The sequence below is a fragment of the Otolemur garnettii genome, unplaced genomic scaffold, assembly GCF_000181295.1.
Source record: "Otolemur garnettii isolate 467f Iridium unplaced genomic scaffold, OtoGar3 scaffold00028, whole genome shotgun sequence".
Classification (NCBI taxonomy): Eukaryota; Metazoa; Chordata; class Mammalia; order Primates; family Galagidae; genus Otolemur; species Otolemur garnettii.
In genome coordinates this window covers 4461450-4472551 of record NW_003852423.1, presented here as the reverse complement: position 1 = coordinate 4472551, position 11102 = coordinate 4461450, and the positions used below count along the sequence as shown (strand labels likewise).

Sequence of the window (11102 nt, the reverse complement as noted above, 5' to 3'; positions counted from 1 at the left end):
TCTCAAAAAAAAAAAATAAAAAAAAAATAAGAACTATGGTCTTTGTGATTTGTTAGTGACACCTATATAATTATGTAAGTGTAAAACAAAAAGGAATCCTGTGAATCAAATTCTCTGCTATTAATTAATAGTAGGCCTATTGGTGAAAATTTAGATGTTCATTTGGGAATATTTTTATCATTTGTTTTTATGGATGAGAAATGAACCTATTTAAATTTAGAATCAAAGTTTTTGGAGCTCTGAATAACCATTAGGATCACGTAGCTGAACTTCTTCTCCATACAACATGCTGAAACTTGAGATGGAGGTGTGCAGGATGATTTGTTCCAGGGTCCCATCGATAATGATCCCTTCTGTCAGGATTCAGACCTCGTGCTCCAGGGCTTGACCGTTCCAGGACTGTGTTCACAATGTCATAATCCTTATGTATCAGGAGTAGGCTCATCATTTATTCATGTGAATGACGATATCAACATCGTTCCTCTGGAGACAAAATCTTTACCTTGTGAGATTAAAAGTATAAAGGCTGAGGGTTCAATAAAGCACAAGTTAGGTTTCTTCCAGTAGACAAATCGAAGACTTGTGATAGGTTTTGCGTGACCTAGACCAGCAGTGTTATTTACGGAAGCTCCTTTCTTTTGTTCTGAACTTCAGCTTGCTCAGTTACTGGCAGAATTGAACTCGGTGCCAGACTTATTCCCAGCACGAACCCCGACCTCAGCTTCTGTAAGTGGAACTCTTCACGATTGTTCATACCAGTCTTGATATTGAGTAGTCGTCACCAGATGGCTTTTACTCCACAGTGCCTGCAGGTGCACATGAGCTCCTCTGTCTGTGCTCTTGGTTTCAGAAGAAGAAACCAGTGAGGCGGGCCTTCTCGGAGGGACAGATCCCACGGCGCATGAACCCGACCCGAAGCGCGCGGCCTCCCGAGAAGTTTGCTCTAGAGAACTTCACTATCTCAGGGGCCAAGTTTGCAGAAGAGTTTTACAGTTTCAGAAGAAGGAAGACGATTAGTGGGGTATTTGCTGCCTAATAAATGAATTATTCTTTGTCTGAGCTGCCAGTCCTAAAATGTGCATCACAGATGCCCCAGGGCTGGTGCAGAGTGCAGAGGTTCTGATCCAGGACATCTGCGGCAGCTAAGAACTTGGATTTCTTCAAGGTGATGCTGATGCTACTAGGACCACACTTTGAGAAGAAGCCCAGGTCTAAGTTGTAGGTCACAGAGAGAGTCCTTTATCCCTGCTGAGCTGAGAAGCAGCTTATTCCTTAGGACCCCAACTTGATCTCTGCTACAGGCAATAAAGACCTCTAACAGCATCAGTCAGCTTTATGGTGTTTTGCATGTGGAAAACTATAGTGATTCCTCCTTGCCTTTCTGTTCCTGGAGGGAGAAACTCGGCCCCTTCTCATTGTGGGTTTGGCTGTTCAGAGCGGTTCACGTGGTTTACTTCCCTGTCGCTATAGAGCCCTTATATAATAAAGAGCCCGAAACCTGAATTTCTCATTTATTGTTGCATTACCTTGTGAAGAAGGAAGCTTTGCAGGAGCTCAGTAATTGACTAAATGAATGAAATGGTTCCAGGGAAGTAGAAAAAGGACATAGTTAATATTAATGGTGGTATATCTTTGAAAGTAAATTTTTTATTTATTTTTTTGGAGACAGGTTCTCAACCTTTCATCTCTGCTATATAGTGCAGTGATGTTATCACAGCTCACTGAAATCTCAAACTCCTGGGTTCAAGTGATCTTCCTGTCTCAGCCTCTAATCAGCTGGGACTGTAGGCATGTGCCACTATACCTAGCTAAGTTCTCTATTTTTTTAGTAGAGATCCAAAGTTTTCTATTTTTTAGTTGAGATCAGGTGGGGTCTTGCTCCATCTGACCTTAAACGGCCTCCTGCTTCAGCCTCCTAGAATCTTAGGATTATAGGCATGCCCAAGAATTTAAAGTTTGTATAATTTTTTTTAGCAGAGATCCAAAGTTTTCTATTTTTTAGTAGAGATCAGGTGGGGTCTTGCTCCATCTGACCTTAAACGGCCTCCTGCTTCAGCCTCCTAGAATCTTAGGATTATAGGCATGCCCAGCCAAGAATTTAAAGTTTGTATAATTTTTTTTTTAACCGCTTAAAATCTCATTCCGGGTTCTGCGTTTGTTCATCTGGCAGGGTAAATGCCAGTATAGACGACGTCACCGTGTATCATCTTTTCGGCCAGTGGAAGAGATCACTGAAGAGGATTTGGAAAACGTCGCCATAACTGTTCGGGATAAAATCTATGATAAAGTTCTGGTAAAGTATCCATGATGAATAATTTGCATGATTGCAGTTCTTACTGGGAGCCTACAGCATGGACATTTGAGATCCTACATTGTTTTTAGGCTGTGTTAGGGGCTGCAGTGCTATATCCCATGGGCTCAGCGGCAGGTTCTACATTGGAGGGTGAAGACTCAGCTTTGACTGACTGGGAAAGGGGAGACAGCTTAGTGCAGTAATTCTCAACAGGGGAGAGATGCTGCTTTCTCAGGGATTCGCGGAATCTGGGGGAAGGCAGAGGCAAAGTTTGAAAAGGATTTTTATATATGTTTCATTTTACATATTTATACCGTTTTTATGTTTTAAATATTGTAAAGGATAGCGCACATGGGTAGTAATATAACCCTTGAAAATAAAGTTTGACAGGGTATCTGTAGTTGGTAGGAAATGGGTTAAAATATCTTCCAAGTTGTGATTTGGAGGGAGGCTTTGTGTTATGTGGCATCATTTGGAGGGGGCTAAGGAGTGGGGCCCTTTCTTAAGGTATTATTAAAGTGTTTTTAATTAAGTTGCCGGTATTTTAAAACAGGAGGTTTTACAGTAAAGATATGTAGGTCTCCAGCGGTGGGCTGGAGTGGAGTTGATGGCACCCACAGCTCATGGCCATTTGGTCACCTGTCACTTTGTGTGGTCTGCCACCCTGTTGCCCTGAGCTTTTCCCTGGTCTCTCTTCCTGACATCCCGATTGTTTTCTTCCCCCTGGCTCTCTGCTCAGCCTCATTTGGCCCAGTATGTTTTTCTGGCCCCAGAACTGAAATGCTTAGAGCAGTATTATTTTTTCTTTAATCTTAGAGCACCCTTGATCCTACAAACTTTCACAGCACACTTAAATTTTATCAATCAACAACAAAAAAAGGATATACTTACTGTGCTTTAAACTTCTTTCAAAAATAACGATCTTTAAAAATGATCTTAACAATGCACACTGGTTGACAGTCACTGGTGTAGAGGTAGATGGCGTGGTTTGTACTAGGGAACCAGCCCTGTTACATTCAAGGGGACAGGCAGTGCTGCTTTGGGCCCCTGGCGACATAAATGATGACATCTGGCCTCATCTGGCCTCACAGGCCCTGTGTTCACCTGCTCACCGCCTTTACCCCCCACCCCAGGGTAACACGTGCCATCAGTGTCGGCAGAAGACCATCGACACCAAGACGGTGTGCCGGAACCAGGGCTGCGGTGGTGTACGAGGACAGTTCTGTGGGCCCTGCCTGCGGAACCGCTACGGGGAGGATGTGAGGTCTGCCTTGTTGGACCCGGTAGGAAAGTGTTTGTTTTTGTCCTAAATTGTGTTGATGAAGAAAACAAGCTGAATATGGCACTCCCCCGTGAGTCCGTATTAGGGACTGGCAGATGCAGAGCTGTGGTTTCCCACCTTTCTTTCCTTCTGCATCTTAAGACTCTAGTGGAGGCGGCACCTGTGGCTCAGTGAGTAGGGTGCCGGCCCCATATACCGAGGGTGGTGGGTTCAAACCTGGCCCTGGCCAAACTGCAACACAACAACAAAATAGCCAGGTGTTGTGGTGGGTGCCTGTAGTTCCAGCTACTTGGGAGGCTGAGGCAAAAGAATCACCTAAGCCCAAGAGCTGGAAGTTGCTGTGAGCTGTGATGCCACAGCACTCTACTGAGGACAACAAAGTGAGACTCTGTCTCTTTAAAAAAAAAATAAAAAAGACTAGTGGAAATGAAAAACAGGGTTCCCTTTGGGAAAGAGAGCAAGCTGATAGAGGAGTTTGTATTGTTTTTTTCCAGTGTCTGAGAAAAGCTTTCTTCCAGCTGTCTCTTGTTGTACACGTTACTCCCTCTGCCTTTACCTCCCGTCCAGTGATTTCCCTTTGATTTTCTTGGGCAGCCCAGGGGTGGGGTAGCTGGAGTGCTGTGCGCCCAGCACTGTGCTCAGACTGTTTCACATCTGTTACTGCAGGTGTTTGATTTTCAGTTATTTCAATTATTAATTTGTTGAACCTCATGAAGTAGGTAGGTGTGTGGCTTCTCTCTGCAAAATGAGGTCACAGCATTGTGGCCAGTAAGTGTGCCCGAGCCTGGGCGGTCCAGATTCACAGCGCATGCTCTTACCTGTTTCCTGATGGTCTCTCAAGCAGGTAAATGTACTGTCCCCAGCAGCCAAATGAGCATAAACCACCACTAAGGCTAAGTGATTTAACAATAAGCACAGATACTAGAGGATTGAGAATTCACACCATGACTGCTGGGAAACCCCGTGCTCCTAAAACTAGGGCTGGGACTGACTTGGCTAAAAGCCAAGTTTTCTAATTAATTCCATGGCTGGTCTTGTCTAAATTCAGTGTGTGAGATGTGGGGGGTGATCAGCCTTTCTGGGCCCTCGTGAGAAAGGAGCATCCTGGATAACCCTTCCTGCCCGTGAAGAGCACCCCGTGACACAGAATGATGGACATTGTGTGATTAAAAGGGGAGGACAGGTCAAGCTGTGCCCATCTGGGTTAGAACCCAGGTCTTGTCAGAGCCCAGGATGGTGGGGCAATGTCTCTTACGTCCTGTCCTCTCCCTTAGGCCTGGGTGTGTCCTCCCTGCCGTGGGATCTGTAACTGCAGTTACTGTCGGAAGCGTGATGGCCGCTGTGCTACAGGGATCCTCATTCATCTGGCCAAGTTTTATGGTTATGATAACGTTAAGGAATACCTGGAGAGGTAAGTCTCTAGCCGTTTAAAAATGGGGCTTATAGGGCGAGTGGTGCCCGTGGCTCAAAGGAGTAGGATGCCTGCCCCATATACTGCAGGTGGCGGGTTCAAACCTGGCCCCGGCCAAAAAACAAAACAAACCAAACAAAAAAATCCCCAGGTACAGCATGGGAGCCTCTCTAGGCAGGGACTTGTTGCCTTCTTTCATGGCTGATCTCAGTGCTATCTGTTCTGCATTTATTTGCCTGAGGCACATAGTTCCCATACTAGGAAATTCCTTCTTTTGCTAGAATTTTCAACTCTATACTGCCTCTAGCCAAAATTTTCCCCGTGTTGCATAACAGAAATGGAAGGTATAGACAAGGGCGGCTGAGGAGGGAGCCACATCACCTGTGGGAGTGGAGGGGGAGGTCAGGCGCTGTGCACCCGACAGACTTGTGTACTGAGAGTTAAATTTACATAGCAAACTCCTGAGTTGTGGTTTTGGAACATAAGAGTGAGGCAAGTCTTGGGGGGGGGGGCAATAACTATTACTGAAGCATAAGGATTCAGAATTTTGGATGTTAGGAGATCTGAATTCTGGCTTTGTAGTCGTGGGTGTGTACGTGTGTGGCAGGGGTGGAGGTCCACCTCTTGGTGAACCTCTCTAGCTAGAATGCTGCTTTTATATTTGTTTTAACTGCTTATCAAACACTTCTCTTTTTCTCAGCTTACAAAAGCAGCTGGTAGAAGATAATTAAGAGAAAAAAGATCCGGCCAACTCGCCTTTAGAGACCTCCAACAAGACATGCATACCATTTGTGCCTAAGATTTTAAATGTTGTGTTTTTATGCTGAAATGCTTTGTAGAGTTTACTGTTTCTAAATACTATTTTTTTTAAAAAAAGATTGTTTATATGCTTAAAAAGATTTCTCAGGAAGACAGCAAAGCAGAGGAGTCCCAAATCGTTAAATATATCTGCTGATGATTAAAAAGCACAATTTAAATGGGGTAAAATTCAGGAAGTTAGAGGGATGACAACATATAAGCAGCTCTTGCCTTTGATGTTAATTATCTACCTGGCCTTGCCGCTTTACCTCCCAAACAGAAACTCTAGGCCAAGTGTTTATAGGGGTTATTTACTCTGTAGTTTGCCCCTACCATGAGTGATCATAGTTTAAATCTGCTCCGACTCATGGGAAATTATACTGAAGCACGATCCCCTAAATTACAAAGTGCAATGAACCACAGCGTGAGAGTCCTGGGGTTTTATTAGTGGACTGTCACGTTCCGGACACTGGAGGCCCCAAGCACCACTGGCCAGCAGGACTTTCTCCCTTTCGGATCCCTGCTGCTTTTAAGGGCTAATTTTTAATTTAAAAAGATTTTGCTGTTATCCCCCTTCCTTCCAGCTGCTTGGTTTTTTGAGATTGTGTATTCAGAGGAACCGTGATGAAAATGTGAGATCCTGTACTTCGTTGGGTTGTGGGATGAGCTTTCAGAGGGGTTCCAGGGAAAGCTGAAATCACTGAACATAGATTCTCAGTAGGACTTTTTCTGCATTTCCTTCTTTTCCCCTTTACTTTTTAAGGATAGTGTTTTTAAAAGTCAACATACATGTAAGTTAGTACAAATTCAGTTGAATAACTTAAAATGTATGGGAATGGTGCAGAAATGCCACCTCAGGCTTCCAGCAGCAGAGCCACGCCCGCCAGAACCCACTTCGCAGTCCTCTCCCTGCTCTTCAGCCTGAAGGTCCAGATGTAGCTGGGGCCTCTCAGTTTGGTTCTATACACAGGGCACTCATAGGTGTGCTTGGTTTCTTGTCTGTCCACGGGGGTGGCTTTTGCAAAAACAACAGGCATGGTGCATGTCAGCTCCTTGAGGCGGGCTTCAACAATGGTTCCAGACTGGGTGTCCCACCTGGCACCTACGGCAAAAACACAGCAGTGTGGCATGTTGATACTGATGATGTAATTGTTTGATGCAATAAATGTTCCCGTTCGGTCATGTTTTTGCTTATTTAACTGAGCTTGCCCATGACTTCTGGCCTATAGCGGAGATACCACCAGCTTCTATGTGCAGTGGCTAACCTTTAAGTAATTTTATGAAATAAGATTCTCTTAGAATTCAGATACCATAAAGCAAACTAAGAAAAAAAAAGTACATAAAATCTCCACTTCACCACATTCCCTCTACTTTTTTCTTTTTTTAAAATTTCAGATTAATGTAAGGGTATACAAAATTAGGTTACAAATGTTTGCATTTGTTAGGAAGAAGCCTTACTGTAGGGTCCCACACCCAGAGGTGTGCCTTACAGTTTGATTTACTTACACTGGTTTTAGGTTGCTTATTTGCCTCACCTACTCGGTTTTTAACACAAGTGCTACAAGCTCAGATCTTCAAAGTAAAAAAAGAACATCTTGGTAGGAACCAAATGTCCTGAAGAATAAAATGTATGGCCAAATAAATTTGGACAATATTGCATAGTCTAGCTCCCTCTTAGAGATTCACACCGCAAGACTTCTTAAAGGCTTGGAGAATTGGTGCAGTAAAATACTAGAACACATTTGCTCAGTTTTTAAAAAGTAGACAGATTTTTGAACTGATTATATTAAAACAGAATAATGTAAATGTACGTCTAAGTCTCAAGATATCTCGTGGCATTAACCCCAGATACAGATGCAAAATTTAAGCACGCGCCATCGCCCCAAAAGCCTCACAATTCAGTTCACGTTGGACGCTCATCTTGGCATTTAAATTATTTGAAAGAGGGAGAGATCAGATAAATAACCACTAGCAGGAGGTTATTGTGAGTAGATGTGGAGAAACAGAACAAACAAAGGACAAATACCAAGTTGAATCAGAGTCTGAAAGATTCTCCGCACCCTTCAGGGTGTCTCACCTTCCATGAGGAGCCCGTGGAGGTAGGCACCTTCTCTGGGGGGATGGCCATAGTCTTCCTTCATTTTTTTGGTGACATCAACGGTCAAGCACATTTTATCTAGTGGCCACTCATTTTTTCGAGCCATGGTCTGCATGATTGCTTTGGGAGGAAAAGGAATAAATATGGAATAGGACCAGAAAGTTGTCCGAGGTTTTCAGGAGGTAGCAGTAAGCTGAGGCATCCTTTAGCCTCCTAGGGTGTGGCAGGCTCTTGGGCATTTGCCTGTGGCTGCCCCGAGCATGGGTTGGTAACTGAGGCAGGAGAACCTCTTTGTCTCTGAATGAAGGTTTCCAGGGGCAGCTGGGAATTTACACACTGGTGGTTTTTGTAGAGACTGCAGCCCTTTACTACAGCCCATACTTCCACCTCACTTGGCAGCTGCTCCTGCCAGGAACTCTTATTCCCTGGCCTGCTCAGCCATTATGGAGAAGGGGCAGGAGACTGATGATTCTAGAGGAAATATGAATCATAGGAAAGCAAGCCAAAATCTCCGTGCCCATAGGATCTGCCCTGCTGCAGCCCTTACCAGTTAAGAAGGCCTGAGGGTTGAAGAAACCGGAAAGCCACACTACAGCTGGGAGGACAAGGTCTTGTGTCCAAGTGTCAAGTTCCCGGCATCGCAGGAGGAGGTCATTGAACCTGGTCAATGGAAGGTAGGTAGAAATAAACTTGCTGCTTAGGCAAATAGCCATTTTCTTTCTTTTTTTTTTAAGACCTAGTCTCAATGTTTTGTCCTCTGTAGAGTGCTGTAGCATCATAGCTCACAGCAACCTCAAACTCTTAGGCTCAGGTGATCTTCTTGCCTTTTGTATAGCTGGGACCTCAGGCTCCTGCCACCATACTTGGCTAGTTTTTCCATTTTTAGTAGAGACAGGGTTTTGCTCTTACTTGGGATGGTCTCAAACTCCTGAGCTCAGGCGATACGCCCATCACCCATCTTGGTCTCCCAGAATGCTAGGATTACAGGCGTGAGCCACTGAGCCTGGTCTGGAAAATAGCCATTTTCCAGTAAGCTCCAGGGAAGGGATTATGGGTAGTGGTGGAAAAGTATACCACTGGATGCCCAGTAAAGTCCCTTCTGGTGACTGGTATTGAGCCTTTTAAACCTGCCACCCCCAGTACATGGGGCTGGTGCCTACTCCTTAAGCCACAGGCGCTGCCATGGTATTGAGCCTTTTAAGGGCTAATTTGTTTTCCTATCGAGATTTTTTTAGCCACAGCTCATACAGATACTACATTAGGGGCAAGAGACTGAGAAGTGTGGAGAAGTCACATGTAGATTCTCCTAGTGCTTTGTGGTGACTATGCAGAGGTTATTGTCTGCAAAATAGAGTTGGGTGCAGAGTGCAGCGGGATACAGCAAAAAGACACCCATGTCTGATGGGAGGGCAAGGCTGTGCTGGTTGTCATTGTCATGAGACAGGGGTTGCCAGGAGAGGTGATACAGAGGGAACAGCATGTGCAGAGGCAGGGCATGACAGTGGGCTTCCCACATGGGATAATTATCTGAGAAGGGGTAGGAAAAGACATTATAGGCAGACTGCTTGTCTGTGGCTTGAGATATGCTTTCATACCTCTCTACACACACTGGCGCAAGGGAGGAAGTGGCTGCCATTAACCCATAAGGAAGCTGGCTCACAGAGGCTAAGGACAAAGAACTCTGTTTGATAAAATTAGGAGAACCGTGAAACCTTGAAATTCAGGTTTAGGCGCTGCTAAAAAGAGATGGGGATGGAGCAGGGATGAGGGATGGAGCACAGGTTGGATGGAGAGAGCTCAACACCAAAGCCAGCGAGAAGCCAGCGAGAGGGACACTGGGGCTAGCTCTAAAGTTTTCTGGGACCTAGTTTGGTGCTTAGTTGCACAGGAAGCAGGGTTGAAAGAGGAGTCACCATGAGAAATGTGGAAAGTGTCTGCCCGAGGTATTTGGCTGACTCTGGGCTGTGAAGAATGAAAGCTTGGAAGTTTCACGTTCAAACTTGGGTTGCCCCAAGGGAAATTCCTGCTGCCTTAGAATATGGATCTGTGCCCTGGCCCATATTAAATTCTTTCCAATAGTTGGATTAGGAAAAATGTACTGGAAGGTAATAAAAAGGAACAGCAAAAATGACACCAAAAAGGCAAGGAGCAGGAAAAGCAGGAGGTAAACAAGACTCTCCTGCTGAATGGTGCCATGTGAGGACAGGCCTTGCAGCCAGGCAATGTGCAACAATTTAAAAAACACGAAGTGGTTGCTTATGTAAACAATGCATGACTTAGAAGGGATCAGGGAAGAGAAAGCGAGGAAATTAAACTGGGAGATCTCAGGAAAGCAGCAGAAAAAGCAGTTACAGGAATGAAAGCAAAAAGTGAGGCAGTAAAAGGGAGACTAAAAAAGCAAATGTAATGGAAATAAAGGGTTAGCGTGAAAATGGTAAGATGAAATTAGAAATGAAACAATGAATGTTAATGTAATTCCAGAAAAGTTTTGTTTCCCTAAATTGGAAATTTCCTAAATTATAAATTTGACTTTGTATAATCATATTCTAAGTAAATTTGTCACAGAATAATACTAAAATATACCTTAGTAGGGGTTAGGCACGGTGGCTCATGACGGTAATCCTAGCAGGATGGGAGGCCGAGGTGGGTGGATTGTCCAAGCTCAGGAGTTCAAGACCAGCCTGAGTTAGAGTGAGATTCCGCCTCTACTAAAAGTAGAAAACCAGCTGGGCATTGTGGCAGGTGCCTGTAGTCCCAGCTAATTGGGAGGCTGAGGCAAGAAGGATCCCTTGAGCTCATGAGTTTGAGGTTGCTGTGAGCTATGATGCCACAGCACTCTAAAAAGGGGGACTCTGTCCAAAAAATAAACTAACCCTTAGTAGCATTTTGGACTATGACGATAAAGGATCCCTGTTAGAAAAGCACAGTAAGTAAAGCAAGCAGACAGCCCTCAGAATGGGAGAAGATATTTGCTGGTTAGTCTCCGACAAAGGTTTAATAACCAGAATCCACAGAGAACTCAAAACATATTATCAAGAAGAGAACAAATTCCCTCTCAGGGTGGGCAAGGGACTTGAAGAGAAACTTCTCTGAAGAAGACAGGCTCATGGCCTATAGATATATGAAAAAATGCTCAGCATCCTTAATCATCAGAGAAATGCAAATCAAAACTACTTTGAGGCTCTGCGCCTGTGGCTCAAGTGGCTAAGGCACCAGCCAC

At 44.5% G+C, this 11102-nt stretch overlaps 2 protein-coding genes across 3 annotated transcripts in view; one reads left to right on the top strand and one right to left on the bottom strand.

Annotated features, from left to right (window-relative positions):
* The window catches only part of CDCA7L (cell division cycle associated 7 like), a 32426-nt gene extending 26663 nt beyond the window's left edge, over positions 1–5763 (top strand). For both annotated transcript variants that reach the window (XM_012804341.2, XM_012804342.2), the window contains 6 exons: positions 655–726; positions 851–1021; positions 2171–2293; positions 3427–3576; positions 4850–4986; positions 5687–5763. In XM_012804341.2, coding sequence (XP_012659795.1) covers positions 655–726; positions 851–1021; positions 2171–2293; positions 3427–3576; positions 4850–4986; positions 5687–5717 — 684 coding nt within the window. In that variant the 3' untranslated portion in view covers positions 5718–5763. The remainder of the gene's footprint in view (positions 1–654; positions 727–850; positions 1022–2170; positions 2294–3426; positions 3577–4849; positions 4987–5686) is intronic.
* An 866-nt stretch (positions 5764–6629) lies between these two features.
* The window catches only part of DNAH11 (dynein axonemal heavy chain 11), a 357421-nt gene continuing 352948 nt past the window's right edge, over positions 6630–11102 (bottom strand). The window contains exons 80-82 of the mRNA XM_012804394.2: positions 8430–8542; positions 7862–8002; positions 6630–6886 (exon numbers count right to left, since the gene is read on the bottom strand). Of these exons, the coding sequence (XP_012659848.1) occupies positions 6639–6886; positions 7862–8002; positions 8430–8542 (502 nt within the window). The 3' untranslated portion in view covers positions 6630–6638. The remainder of the gene's footprint in view (positions 6887–7861; positions 8003–8429; positions 8543–11102) is intronic.